The sequence below is a fragment of the Bubalus kerabau genome, chromosome 3 (genome assembly GCF_029407905.1).
Source record: "Bubalus kerabau isolate K-KA32 ecotype Philippines breed swamp buffalo chromosome 3, PCC_UOA_SB_1v2, whole genome shotgun sequence".
Lineage (NCBI taxonomy): Eukaryota > Metazoa > Chordata > Mammalia > Artiodactyla > Bovidae > Bubalus > Bubalus kerabau.
Window position 1 is genome coordinate 150,209,151 of NC_073626.1, and position 15,426 is coordinate 150,224,576.

Below are 15,426 nucleotides of genomic sequence, written 5' to 3' on the forward strand. Positions count from 1 at the left end.
TTTCAAAGGTAGGCTCAGGTAACCCCATCAGCTTGTTCCTCTTTCTCATTGCTCGTGTCTTTAAGGCAGACTGAACTGGTAAGAGCATTCTCTGAATATCTTCTTTTTTAAAATTTTTATTCAGTTTGTAAAGGTTACCTTCCATTTACAGTTACTGCAGTGCTCGCTTTGGCCGCACATATACTAAAATCGGAACGATACAGTTATTGCCAAATACTGGCTATATTCCCCATGTTGTACAATACACCCTGGAGCCTATCTTACATCTGATAGTTCGTACCTCCCATTCTCCCACCCAATATTGTTGCCCCCCTCCCGAAATGGTAACCATGAGTTCGTTCTCTATATCTGTGGGTCTGCTTCTTCTTTGTTATATTCACTAGTTTGCTGTATTTTTTATTTTTTTATTTATTTTTTTTTTTAAATTTTAAATTTTATTTTATTTTTAGACTTTACATAACTGTATTAGTTTTGCCAAATATCAAAATGAATCCGCCACAGGTATACATGTGTTCCAGATTCCACACATAAGTGATATCACACAGTGTTTGTCTTTCTTGGAATATTTTCTTTAGGCTGATGTCTACAGGGGAAGTGCAGGGCAAATAAGGACATGAAATCCAAGCCCAGGAAAAGCAAGGGCAACTTCCTGTTTGGGGGACGCCAAGGGCTTCCCCCCATGGCGGCTTCGGTGTACAAGGTGGCCCAGCTGATGGGAGCTCTTTAGGGAATGGATGAAACAAGTGGAGCCTCCCAGGGGTAAGTTATGGAAGAGCTGGTGGAGAAGTCGCAGGCCCGAGGTGTGCTTGGGGAGCATTACAGGGCTCTGCAGGGCACACAGCCACTTCAGGGAAAGCCAGGGAAGCCGCTCACGTGTGGGAGGCAAAGTCGGGCACCTCCTTGAGAGCCATGGCAGCACTGATTTTATAATTTTACTATTTGTGTGCTTAATAAAGAATGAATGGTTATTGAAGTTTTTTGGTCAGAAAACAACTTGTGATCACCATATGGTGCAAGAATTCAATGCAAATGAAGTTCAGTCCTGTGACCTCTGTGCCTTGTCACCATGGTGAAGAATCTAAAATCAGCACACATTTTCATTGTAATAAGCAGGTGCTGGGAACACATGGGACAGGAAATTTGGAGAAGACAGTTTTTTTCCCCCTAATACCTATAAATAAGTGAGATAAACAGACAAGTAAGCAAGTAACTCCAGCTCTATCATGGACTGCATGGGTGAGGGAGCCTGCAGGACACCTGTTCAGGAAAAGCCTCAGAACCAACACGTCAGAACCCACATGAAGGAGTGGAAGGGCAGGTATTCCAGGTAGAGGGGGCAGCGTGGGTAAGAGCAGAGAGGCCAGGACAAGCATAATTCTTTCAGGGAACAAGCTCTGTATGTGTACATGTGTGTATGTGCCCATGCTGGGAACCAGGGTACTGCAAGGTGTGAGCTTGGAAAGTGTGTAGCCGGACATGGGAGAGCTTAGATGCCTGGAGAACAGCCTACCCCCAGAGAGATGAGTGCCACAGGAGTGCCTCAAGCAAGAGGAAGACAGCATTAGATTTGTGCCTGCCTTGTTGCTGGTGGCACTAAGTTGCGTCCGACCCCATGGACCGCAGCACACCAGCCTCCCCTGTCCTTCACTATCTCCTGGAGTTTGCTCAAACTCATTCTTTGTGCCTATAAAAGTTCATTGACAGCAGAAGGGGAGAGAGACTAAAGAGATGGGACAAATTTGGGGTAAACTAGCTGAGAAATGATGGGACCCTGAACAGAATTTAGATGGTTGCCCTTGGGTTGGAGAGAAAGGGAGCCTACCACAGACAGATTTCTGCTGTACCATCCACGTGCCATGAAGACTACCAGGAAACGGAAGCCAGGAAGGAGCCTGGCACTGCTTGTGGTAAATGCAAATTCCATTCACTGCCACAGGGGCTACGGAAGAGGAGTTGCCCATGAGGAGAAAGGGAAGCTCAGTTGTCGGGGAAGAGGTCTGGAACTGTCTGTGGAATGTCCAAGTGGAGTCATCCACGTATTCAGAGAGGAGAGCTGTGCGCCCACAGGTGAAGACATGAAAATGAGGAACAACCCAGGACAGCACACACTAGAGCAACAGAAAAGACTGCATGCCGGCAGAGCAGTTCCAAGAACAGCTGCAGGAAGAAAGCTGCAAAGGAGCAGTCTGATAGGAGAAAAGGCAGAAGAGCCAACATCCAGGAAGCCAAAGGAGGAGAGAATTTTAAGGACAAAAAAGGTCAACGGCATCAGAGGCCCGGAGAGGTCAAATAACCCGGGAAAGACACTCACAAGGCCTGAAAAGTGCCTGCTAGATTTGGCAAAATGGAATTCATTAGTGACCTCAGGAGGAAGAAGGACACCAGACTGCAGAGGGGCGAAGGGCTGTGGATTACTCTTTTAAGAAACTCACTTTAAAGGAGAGAAACTGGGCCATAGCTACAGAAGGATGCAGGACTAAGAAAGGATTCTTTTCTTAGAGATGGAAGCCACTTGGGCATATTCACGTGCTAATATTGAAGAAGCCAGTGCAGAATCAGAAGCTACAGAAAGAAAAGTGGGAAAAATGACAGAGCCTGAGCCTGGAAAGGCCTAGAGGAAATGGGACATGGACCGCACTAGGAGCTCTTCCAAATGAATGTTTGCCATGTGTGAGGGTGCATGTACATACACACACTCTTTTCTTTACTGAAATGCTTCAAGTTTCTACTAAGACTTTATGTAAAACATAATTACTAATTTCCCCAGTGTTCCCTTCAGACTTCAACATCCTAGGAACGGAAAGCTACAAATCAACTGAAGGTTGTCTGACTTGGCAGTGCTTTGGTAAACGGCCTCTGCTGCAGGAGGGTGCTGCCTTTGCTTTCTGGTGAGGAAGCTGTGTTTAGGGTTTTCTGTGCAAAGTGATCTCGCTGTACTGCAGGCCTAGTCATCATCAGGTCAGACAGCATTTCACCAGCAGGCTAAGCATGAGGACGGCCCTGCTCATGCCAATGTAATGGTCCTGACACCAGAGCCAGAGGACAAACCTCATAAGGAGAGTCAACTCCACGCCTCACTCACTGACCGAGGGAAAACTGCATCGCTGGCAGGTGGCACCGTCAAGTCCTCTGATACCAAAGGACAATGAAGAAACCTGCTGAAGGATCATGAAAACCAACCAGCCCAACTGTTTCTCGTGCCAACTACTTCTATTTTATACCTTTAGAATTTCCTGACATACTGAGCAGGTAAGTCAGGCTTCATTTACAGATCGTTCTGATGAGAAAAGTGAGAAAAGATTAAAAGGGAAAAAAGGTCATGAATGATTCAGATCTCTTATATTATATAGGTGGCACTTGGGGTTAAAAATGCAGAAATAATGGCCTATGAAATCAAAGGCAGTCTATATAAAACAAGTTGGGAGTCCTCTTCTATTTTGTACCAGGACACTGAGTCAAACACATCAAGACTCATTTAACCTGACTAATTTCTGAGGACTTAAACTCAGTTTCCACTGAGCCCTGATGCTCATGAAAGAAAAGGGACTAAGTCAGGCACTGAAGTAGGCACACCCTTTGCAGGACTTAATAGATTTAGTAATATCACCATATCCCTAAAGCTCAGTTCTTTGAGCTGCATAACTGGCATTAAAAACCCAATGATTAAAATGAAAATATCTTAACACATGTAACAGATATGCTTTAAAGACTCATCTCACACAGGGTGAGGGGAAGGAGCAGGTGAGATGAATGGAGACAGCAGCATTGAAACATATACATTACCACATATAAAATCAGATAGCCAGTGAAATTTTGCTGTATAATGCAGGGAGCTCAAAACTGGTGCTCTGTGACAACCTAGAGGGGTGGGATGGGGTGGCAGGTGAGTGGGAGGTCCAAGAGGGAGGGGACATACGTATACCTATGGCTGATTCATGTTGCTATATGGCAGAAACCAACACAATAATGTAAGACAATTATCCTCCAGTTAAAAATAAATAAGTTAGAACTTCCCTGGTGGTCCAATGGCTAAGACTCCACTCTCCCAATATAAGGGCCTGGGTTTGAGCCCTGGTCAAGGAAGTAGATTCCACATGCCACAGCTAAGACCCAGAGCAGCCAAATAAATAAATATTTAAAAAATAAATAAGTAAAAAACAGACTCATCTCCCTCCCTTCTTCCACATGTATCTCTGTCTGTCTCTCCATCACACTCTCTCTTAAACACACACACACATACAGATATACACAATAAAAAAGACAACACCACCAAGGGAAAATCTCCAACTCTGATTCTAAACCATAATGATCTAAACGAAGATTATGTGTAGAAGTGCATAAGGAGTAATTTAGAAAGGAAAACCATTCATTCATGAAGTATTACTGTGTTTTCCAAGAGTCAGCGCTCCAGGTGAGGTAATTTGTATGGAATGGAAAGGGTTGCAGTATTTTTCCTTTGGAGGGCACACGTACCCACACTGAAATCGGCAAAAAGCACGGTGAAATATTCCCAGGGAGATGCAATTTGGTGTTCTTGATATGAGCTACAAATGTTCCCAAAATAAGTTACATTAGACTGGATATGGACAGGACTCTTATGTCCAGCCATGCTCCTAGTTAATGGAAGAACAATTTTAAATCAAAGGCAGATATTGCGATAGCCATCCATGTGGAAGAAACAAGCTCAATCATTTCTCTAGATACTTCATTTTGCTAATCTCATTGGTTGAAAAAATAGCAAGATTGCATCAGATATTATATCTTGGCAAACAGGTATGGGAAAAAAGGGTCTCTTTTACATGTTCATTCAGAAACTGTGCCTAAGTTTCTTCAATCTAAACCCTGGAGTAGAAATACTTGGAAAGTAATTTGCGTTGTTATTATTCTGGGGTCTGATTATAAAAGTGACAAATTATATCACATTATAGATCCTAGCTCAAATCCCTATGTTATGCCACAATTCCAAGAATATAACAGTTTTTCTGCCAGGAGTTTTATTTTTTTGTCATCTCTTAGAAAATGATTTTTTATAATCTACAGATTTCATTTAATCTCAGAATAAGATAAAATCACTTTTTAACTTGCTATGGATTTCTCAATAAATAAATAGTTCTGCATAGAGCTCCTTTCTCAAAGTTTATTAATGTCTTGGTTTTGAATGATGGTTTTGCAGACAGTCTGTAGCTCCTTTTTAGAGTGCTGATACTAGCACATATATACATGATTTGCTGAATGAGATCTCTGGAGAAAAACCAGGGGAGGGGAGGGGCTCAGGAGATGAGGCACTTAGCTGACTTGAAAACCTTGGTTCTTCGAGTCATTCGAGGGAAAAGGAATTCTTGAAGGAGACTGAGAATGGCTGCTTTCAAAAACTATCAAAATCACATTTTGTGTTTTAGTACGTTTTGAGTCTCGATAGATTCACATAGCTAATCTGTTGAGAGGAAAGCCCCAAAGACACTTTTAACTAGCTAACTCAAAACCTAGCCACAAAGTCTAGCCAATATTAAATCTTACAGAGAACATAAAGAGCTGTGTTCATTTACTGGGCTTAAAGAAGTGTTATTTATAAATTTGAAGTGCTAACAATCTCTGGTCTTTAATGAGACTAATTTAGTGATAATATTGTGGCTAAAATGGGCTCATCCTTCTAAAATTCAGTATTAACCAGATTTTGGCTAATGATTGGTTGCACGTTTGGATCTTAGATTTTGGCTATAGACACTTCTCATTTTCAGTTCAGAGACACAGCAAGTCAAGTCTGTGTAGACTATGTTTTAAGAACGAGGCTGCCAGAGGAGACATTAAGTGTATTCAAGTCATAAGAGCATGCAATCTTTTCTCTCTGTAACAGATAATCCCTCTACCTAATATGTCTGACTTACTGGGAGGTAGGGAGATGAGGAATTGTTGCTATGAAATGATCTCTTTCAGCTCATGCAATCTTTTGTTGGGTACACTGAATAATATCCTCACATACTTCTTCTAAGATCGAGGGTGCATCAGAATGTTCACGCATCAAAATACCATTTTCACTCAGTGATTCATGATGCTTTAGACAAATATTTACTGGCATAAAAAGATGTTCACAATATACTAAGCAAAATGACTGGGTTAAAAGTAGTATGTATACTGGTTGCTGTTGGTGGTTTTAGTCGCTAAGTCACGTCCAACTCTTTACGACCCCATGGCCTCTAGCCCACTAGGCTCCTCTGTCCATGGAATTTTCTAAGCAAGAATACTGGAGTGGGTAGCCATTTCCTTCCGCAAGGGATGTTCCTGACCCAGGGATTGAACCCAAATCTCTGGCATCTCTGCATTGGCAGGCAGATTTTTTGCCACTGGTACCACCTGGGAAGCCTTGGCTCAGTGGTAAAGAATCTACCTGCCAAGCAGGAGACTTGGGTTCCATCCCTGGGTTGGGAAAATGACCTGGAGTAGGAAATGACAACCCACTCCAGTATTCTTGCCTGGAAAATTCCATGGACAGAGGAGCCTGGCAGGCTATAGTTCATGGGGTCGCAAAGAGCCAGACATGCCTGGGTGACTAACACAGTCACACACACACAGCATGGTTCAAGGCTCTGGAGATACAGCAGGGCCTAAGACCACAAAACAGATAAAAAGCCATGACCTTTCGTAGCTTACATCTAGTGTGGAGAGCACAGGGTCTCTGGGCACGGCTATACAGGCTGAGAAAAGCATGACCTCCACAGCCATATGTGTGGCACCAGAGAGGGAGACAGACAATATAAAACACTACATTACGTGGTAATAAGCAGAGACTAAAAAGATGAAGTGTGTGTGTCAAGGAGGGTGCCGGGTGCAGTTTCAAATAAAGTGGTCAAGGATGCCTCATGAACATGATGACTGCATATGGATCTAAGGGAGATAAGGAAGTTATCTTGGGGAAGAGGAAAACAAGCACAGAAACTCACGTGGGAGCCTGTGTGCTGTGCTCAAGGACTAAACAAGGCTGGTCTGATTGGAACAGAGTAAAGGAGGGGGCACATATCGGGAGATGAGGGCAGAGAGGGGATGGGGAACCAGCCATACTCGTCCTTGGCTTTTACTTGGGTGAAGAGAGGTGAAGCTATCCGGTAGTCTGAGTCAGGGGTGACATCATCTAATGTACACATTACCTCTAACTGTAGTCTTAAGAACAGACTGAAGGGGGAGACCAGTTACCACGATAATCCAGGGGACAGTGACAGTGGCTTGGACCTAGCGGGTGGCAGGGGAAGTGATGGTTTTATGACGATTTCAATTTGAGTGGATATATTTTGAAGGTGACGCTGATAGGATTTGCTGGTAGGTTGGATTCAGAACTGAGGGAAAGGTGTTTGGCCTGAACAGCTGGATGGGTGGAGGTGCCAGTAAGGCGGATGGGGGCTCTGCAGCAGGAGCAGTTTGCAACAGGAGTGGGGGAGGGGCTACTGGCTCAGTTTTGACCATATTAAGTTTGAGATGCTAGTGGACACCCAAAGGATGTTTCAACCTTTGGACTAAGCTTCCTGTCTAGTGAACTCAGTAGTCAGACAGACAGCTTTCCCTGGGGGTAAGGAGCAAAGAATTGGGAAAGGAAATCTGGTATATTAAATGACATTTCTGGGGACTGTTGCTAAGAGCAACTGAAGCAAGAGCAACTGAGCAAGCTGCTGAATTTTGCTGGAAGGAAGAGGAGGCAAGGACAGTCTGACAGGATAGACACATATACACATTCGCTCATATTTTTCTGGCATTCAGCAGGCTAGACAAAGTTAATAAAAATGCCGGTTTTTATGATAGAAATTTCTCACTGTTCAATAAAGCTGGTATTTCAGTGACAACTAATTCTGGATATAATTTCAAATAAAATGTGAGACTGAAGACAGCAAAAGGTGGCTTATCCTAAGTTAAGCTGTCAAATTGTTTAGAATGGTCTAAGCAAAGAACTAAACTTAACAAACAAGTAGGACTACCTGTTCCCCCAGAACCATCACAATTGTGCTCTAAGTAACTGGGAAGGCAGGCATAATATTGCCTACTGGCTTCAAGTAGTGTTGGAGAGAAACTAGTTTTAAATATTTATCACAATAGGAACTTTGCATTCACCAGGCACCCAAAACCCCAATCATCTGTTAATGACAGAGAATGGGAAACACTCAGGCATCCACCAATTGATTTCTGTAATATCTTTCTTTGGACTGGATAATTTCACTTCAGCATTCAGGAGAAAAAATATGACTTAATTCAGGATTTCTGAAAAGCTAGTCCAAACAACTGGTATTGCTCTGGCAATGTTTTTCAGCAATCCAAGGCAAAATGAGACCAAAAAAAGAATAGTAGATTGAATTTTAAATCTATTTGACTTTAAAAAGCTGTTTGATTGCTGTTCACTTTTTTTTTTTTTGCATTATTATGTTCTTTTATGAAATGATGGTGAGAAAGAGATCGTAATATTTATTTTAGACATGGATAAGATAACCCTATAGACACCTCTAGGTTTACAGATCTATGCAACAGAAAGGTCTGGAAAACACAAACCTAGAGGAAAATGTGCTCATTAGCGCTAAGCCAATAGTCATGCCTTGCTCTCCAAGCCCAGCGTTGGCAGTGAGTATGGCAATCGCACCTTCCCACACAAGAGACATTACTGTCTGCCACCTCGCTGCCTTCACACTCTCCTAGACAACCTCAATGAAGGCCTTCAGGAGAAATAAAAGGGGTTCCTTCCTCTGAAGAGTCTAGAAACTTCTGGACATCACTGCCACCAGCAAATGCCCCTGGGAAAGCAGCAGCAATTTGAGCATCAGAAAGCCTGGTTCCAAGTGTGAACTCTGCTCCTTGCCAGCTCTGTCACCTCAGGCAAGTCACGTAGCATCTCAGAGTCATAGTTCCTTCCATTCTTTCTAAATACCATGTCTTACCCATTTGAAGGGCTGTTGTAAAGACCAAAGAGTATATTTATGGGAAAGTACTTTTTAACTGATAAAATCATGGTTATCTCACCATCACAAATAAGTGAAATGGGCTGAGGATGAGAAACGCAGGGCAGCAACATATTATGTACCGATTGTCAGTGGGTTTGGGGAGATAACAGGAGGGGCAGAGACTATGGCAAAGTGGAGAGCCTAATACGTAATGCTGATTGCTACATCCAGGAATGAGGGAAGACTTGTGTACTCAGAGCTTCTGATTTCCTAACAGAAACAGAGAGCTTTATTTTGTGAGAGCATGAAGAGGCCTGATTATTTAAAGGTTTGCTTCGGCTGTTGTTGTTCAGTCTCTAAGTCATGTCCCACTCTTTGCGACCCCATGGATTGCAGCACACCAGCCTTCGCTCTTCTTCACTATCTCCCAGAGTTTGCTCAAATTCATGTCTACTGAGTCGGTCAGACATTTGTTACTATTTTGCAACTTTAAAACCTGGTGGGAGCATCCCTGAAAGGCCAAACAAAACATGTCTACGGGCAACCCTGGTCCCGAGGTGACCGTTTATGACTTCTGATTTATGCTTGGATCCCACCGTTCCTGTGTTCAGCGCGGCGTGCAGACCGGAGGCCCTTCCCAGCTCTTCCCGGGGTCTCTCCTGAACATGTCCTTAACGGCTGCTCATCCGGATGTATCCTGACAGTGCGAAGATTTTCCACAGAGTACTTCACGCACCTCCACATGTGGACACTGTAAATAATTCTTCTCGTGAAAAGTTAACTAGACCTTGAACTGATCCAGCAGGGTCGCCATCTGGGAGTCCTCAGAGGCCGTGAATTGTCAGCACTATAAACATTTTAGACTTCGTGGAAGACACTGACTTTTTCTAAACTAATCACCCCTGCCAGTCAAGATTTGCAGTTCGGGTTCAAGAACAAGGCGTTCGTTTAACAACAATAACAAAAACAGTGAGGATAAAAACCCGATGGTCATCGTAATGACAGGCCTAAAAGCCAACTGCGACTTCCCTAATAAGGCGATGACCAAAGTTGGCTCCCTGGCGGTCTAGCGCCCATACGATTAATCAGTCTGTTTCCAGGTTCCTCACGACAGCAATATTAACAGTTTGCTTTATTCTGTTTATACAGCACTGACAGGTCTTCAGCATGTTGGGCCTACTTGCTGGAGATTAATGGCAACTTTTATATGGAGGTAAAACCCAGGCAGGGAGAGAATGCCTTTTACGACTAGATAAGAACTGGATTCCCTTGCTCTATTTTGGTTCCCTTGTTGCTCATCAACTCCCCCCTCTTTTAGTTTCTATCAAGGATCTGTATGGTTAGTTGTGCCCAGCAGGTCCTTCTCACTGTCTAAACTCCCCCCCAACCCCACTCTAGAGGTGGTACCCCAGGTGAAACAAAGGAAACCTTCAGTATCCTGCTTTTGAACAAGCTTATTGTCGCTGAAGGTACTGGTGACTGATTTTGTTTTTAAAAAGTCAGATTCTGTATAAAAGTGAAAGACAGGTAAGAGATGGCTTCTGGTGACAGTCATTTTAGCATGAGGGGGGCAATCCCCTCTGTTAAATGGTTATTTTTATAGACACTGAAGAAGGCAGAATGAATAAGCATGGTCCAGCTGTAAGAAGTATGGACATCCCAGAAAACCTTAGATGTATTTCACTCAACAGTCATATTTTAAAATAAATCCAAAAAAGCTCTTAACTCCCCCCAAAACCACCCCCCTCCCAAAGCTATGAGTCCTGCTTGCTACTGGTGTACTTTTCTCTGTGCCAGGTTGGAGAGCTTGGTAACCTCAGAGATTATATAAATATACAGAAACTAAGACAACAACAAAAAAATTATAGCACCTCTTCTAGGGCTCTGTAGGAATCATCATCTTACTCTTTGCTCTTAGGAAGTCTTAGGGAGCCTCTTGCTCCACCCATTTTTATGCAACAAATGCACAGATAAGTATGCACCGCATACCCAGAAACCACAGGCCCTGTGCCAGACTAGCTCTCCAACCCACTTCCTCTTGCTCACCCCTCTCCAGACACAGTGAGTAGCAGGAGAAGGGGCCCGATTCCAGTTACAGAGCATCAGGGGTGGCTTTTAAGTGGACTCTTTTAACAAAGATTTTTAAAGCTAGAGACAAGAACAATCTAGGGTAAGAAGCAGTATTAATAATAATAGTATTTATTATTTACTGTGTACAGGCACTACTGTAAGCCCTTCAGTTGTAAAAACCCATTTAATTCCCACAACAGAATGTACTGAGGGGAGAATTAAATAATTATTTGTGTTTGTGTATACTGGGTTAGACTGGGGCAGATCTTTAATTCCATACTTGCACTTTAATAATTTGTCTGATGTGAAGGTTCAGTTGGAAAGGAAAGAAACCCAAGTGTGACAGACTAGTTAGAAGGATGCTGTAATGGTCCTGAGACTGAACCAGGGGAGTGCACTGGAAGTGAAAAGCAAAGGAAAGATTTGAGAGCTGTCCCAGAAACAGAACCAACCAAATCTTTTTTGTGCTGGTTTGGTCTGTTCATTTATTCAACAACAATTTCTAAAGGTTTCAGAAGGTTCAAACACTGTGCTAACTGACAGGGAAGTGAGAAAAAGAATAATCTGAAGATGACTGCTTCCTCCGAACTGGGCTACCAGCCATGGCTCAGTGGTCTAAAGTGACACTGTAACAGACATCCATTCATCACCCATCCCTCCTTACATCCATCCATTCAGTACTTACTAAACACGCACCGTCTCCCAGGCCCTACACTGAATGATGGTCATGAACAAGTCCAGGAAAGAGAAATGAAGGGGGGAAAAAAAGACTCCTATTTTCACTCTCACAGCCCCAGGACTGCCTTCTCTCTAGCACTTCCATTCCTTTCCTGGTGGTCTGGCCATAAGGCGTAGTAGTACATGGTGGTAAGCCACCAAATTGCTGGAACAGCATAGGTATGCTTAGTCATCCATATGGAGAGAGGATCTCCTATTTAATTTCTAAATGCATGCCCAGATTTGGCATATTTAACCAAAGCAAAACATTACAACATAAAGGTATTCAACAAGATTTCTGTGTGTAGATTTTAACATTATTCAAAAATAAAAGCACAAAGAAAAACCAGCTTTGAGCAAAGCCAAAAGGTACTAAGAGTAATAGAACAAACATACTTTGAATGTCAAAAATCTTGTATCTAGCTTGGTTGGTAAATTTGTTGGAAACACATAATTTTATTGCCTTTCAGGCAAAGCCCCGATTTTTTAAAATTAAGATTTGCCTAGACTTTACAAGAGTAAATCTTGACTACTTTCTACTGTTTTCTGAAAAACAACCAGGTGAAAGAATGGCTACCACCATGAGGCATTTCGCTCTACCGCAGCTGCCTTTTCATTATTACTTTTATGAGAGCTTGTCTAGATATTACATATCCTTTACCATCTACATTTAGTTCTTTTCAAAACATCTTCTTCAGAGGCCTGGGGTTCTTCGGATATTAATTGGATTTCAAATAGCAAACGATCACTTTCCGAAGCTTCTTATTCACATACGCTTGCCTCCAAAAACCATGACTAATGTATGCCTTCAAGTTGCCATTAAAAAAAAAATTAAAAGATATGTTTAGGTACTTATGAACACCAACAACAATTTTTTCAAGTATAAGCTAGTTTGTGTATACCAAGGGTGAGAATTTAAATGCCAATAAAACCTAACTGTAAAAGAAGGAATTTGATGAGAGCAGGCACATTTTTTAACTTCAATTTTATGTTAAGGTTCTGAGCTTGGTATGGACTTGTGTGTTCCATAAACTTGGACATAACCAACCTATGGAAAAGCAGCCTATGCCAACGATAACATGAAAAGGCAGAATCCTGAGCCTTTTTATGGTGGGTTGTTTTTCTTTTTTTAATGTATTTTAATTTTAGCTCTACAGCCTGTATCATTTACCAAGTCTGTTTCTGTCTATAAAATAAGATTTGAATAACCACTTACTAATTTCTCATTGAAAAAAAATATTTTTGAGCTATGAAATATTTCAAACATGCTTATTTTCACTGACGATAATAGGAACTGAAATTGGAGAAACTATAAGATGCTACAATCAATGAAGACATTTCCATGAATATTATCTCAAGTTAACCTATAGGTAAAGAGAGGTCTTCACCGTCGTGGGAACTCGATGCATGGGTTAAAAGCCTTCAGTTCCGCTGAGATATTATTTTCATTGTGCTTGGCTCAACCAGACAGAGGCCCTCAGAGGAAAAAGTCAGAGATGAGCCCTGAGGGAGAACCACAGAATTCCAGCTACTTCACGTTGTAAAGGCCCTCGGAGATCATCTAACCACCCTCCTGGGGCGGGAAAGAAAAACAAACCGGAGCTGTCTGACATTTATGACTCTTACCTGCGGCGCAGATCCTCGGCCACCGCCGCCCGGCAGCTGAACAAATAGGCTCGCAGTGACTTCAGCCGCTGCCGCAGCCGCACCACGGTGGCCAGCGGCTCAGCGTGTCCGTACAGCATGGGGTTCTGCTGCTGGATGTCGATCAGGGGCTCCTCGTACACGTACTCCAGGAACTCTTTGGCCTGCTTAGACACCTACGAGAGAAACTTCCTCCATCAGCACTGGCGCATCACCCGGCTCTCCACACCTCCTCCAGCTAGGAACCATAGCTTAAATCCCCAAATGACATCATTTTCTGAACACAGCCAAATGAAAAAGCCCATAGTGTAACTAAGTATAAAACGTGGCTTTTCTTTCTCTCTCCCAAGAAACTCAATTGGTAAAAGCAACCTGAGCATTGAAAGGAATTACAACATATATTAACTCTGTTTTTTGATTGTGTGATTCCCTGGAGAATCCCATGATCAGAGGAGCCTCGTGGGCTACAGTCCATGGGGTGGCAAGGAGTTGGACACAACTGAGTGACTAACACTTTCACACATATGATAAAATGACACAGAACTATACAGACTCAGTATACCAATGTCAATTTCCTGTTGTTTTTAAAAAATGTATTACAGTTATTTAAGCTACACCCAGTGGGCAAAGTGGGTGAAAGATACATAGGACCCCTCTGTGTTACATTATCTATACAACTTCCTGTGAATCTACAATTATTTCAAAATAAAAAGTTTAAAAAATAATTCATTAAGACTCTTTTAACAGCAATGCTGGTTTTAAAAACTAAAGCTATGTGCATATATATGTACATATATTCTATAGTATTTTTATACAGAGGTTACTTTAAAAAGATAGGTAAACCATGTACATCGAAAGGAATGAAAGACTATCTCCCAAAAAGGGGGAAAAAAGGATATTATATACAGAACAATGTGCGTAGAAAACAAGCTCAAACGTACACTTTAGTGAGCAGAAAAGAGTTGCTTTTATTAGTAAAGGTCTAGACTTGGGCTGGGGGCTTCCCAGGTGGCACTAGTGGTAAGGAATTCACCTGCCAATGCAGGAGACACAGGAGATTGGTGGCTCAATCCCTGGGTTGGGAAGATCCCCTGGAGGAGGGCATGGCAACCCACTTCAGTATTCTTGCCTGGAGAATCCCACGGACAGAGGAGCCTGGTGGGCTACAGTCCATGGGATTGCAGAGCCGGAAACGACTGAAGCGACTTAGCACACGCTCATGGACTTGGGCTGACTCTAGCCAATAGATGCAGCAAACTCTATTACCACTTCTGTCAGTAAACACCAAGAGTTTAAGAGTATAAAAGCTGATTTTAAAGTGTCATTTGGCAGTAGAGATAAACAGAAAAAACCAAAATACACCTGAGCTACAGCTTAACTAATGCATGACCTGTGGGTGGTTTGGGGGAATCTTTACATACCAATTCACTGATATGAGGACATGGACCTTTCCACAAAGTTTCCACTGGAACCCCTCTAGTACTGGGAGTAAGACTGGAATTCAGCATAAACAGAACAAACAACTTTGCTCATTAACAAAACTGAAAATCCACTGTTCCCACTCTAGAAGAGTACTGATGAATAATAAACAGGGTATGCTCCCTAACCTCCTGGGATTCGCTGTTGAGTATGCTGCTGCTAAGTCACTTCAGTCGTGTCTGACTCTGTGCGACCCCATAGACGGCAGCCCACCAGGCTCCCCCGTCCCTGGGATTCTCCAGGCAAGAACACTGGAGTGGCTTGCCATTTCCTTTTCCAATGCATGAAAGTGAAAAGTGAAAGTGAAGTTGCTTAGTCGTGTCCGACTCTTCGTGGCCCCATGGACTGCAGGATACCAGACTCCTTCATCCGTGGGATTTTCCAGGCAAGAGTACTAGACTGGGGTGCCATTGCCTTCTCCAGCTGTTGAGTATAATAGACCAATAATTAAAACAAAAATATACATGTAGCACATAGCCAGTCATCCACCACAAAGGAGCATGGATGAGGTCCACTGGGAGCTTGAAGGAGGGAGACATCAACCATGCTGGCAGAAGGGAGCTAGGAGCCAGGGCAGGCCTGGCAAAGCAGGTGACACCGGCTC

At 42.8% G+C, this 15,426-nt stretch overlaps 1 protein-coding gene across 2 annotated transcripts in view; it reads right to left on the reverse strand.

Annotated features, from left to right (window-relative positions):
* Positions 1-15,426, reverse strand: part of PLEKHM3 (pleckstrin homology domain containing M3) — a 226,327-nt gene that overhangs the window by 114,097 nt on the left and 96,804 nt on the right. For both annotated transcript variants that reach the window (XM_055573295.1, XM_055573296.1), the window contains exon 5: positions 13,326-13,519. In XM_055573295.1, the coding sequence (XP_055429270.1) occupies positions 13,326-13,519 (194 nt within the window). The remainder of the gene's footprint in view (positions 1-13,325; positions 13,520-15,426) is intronic.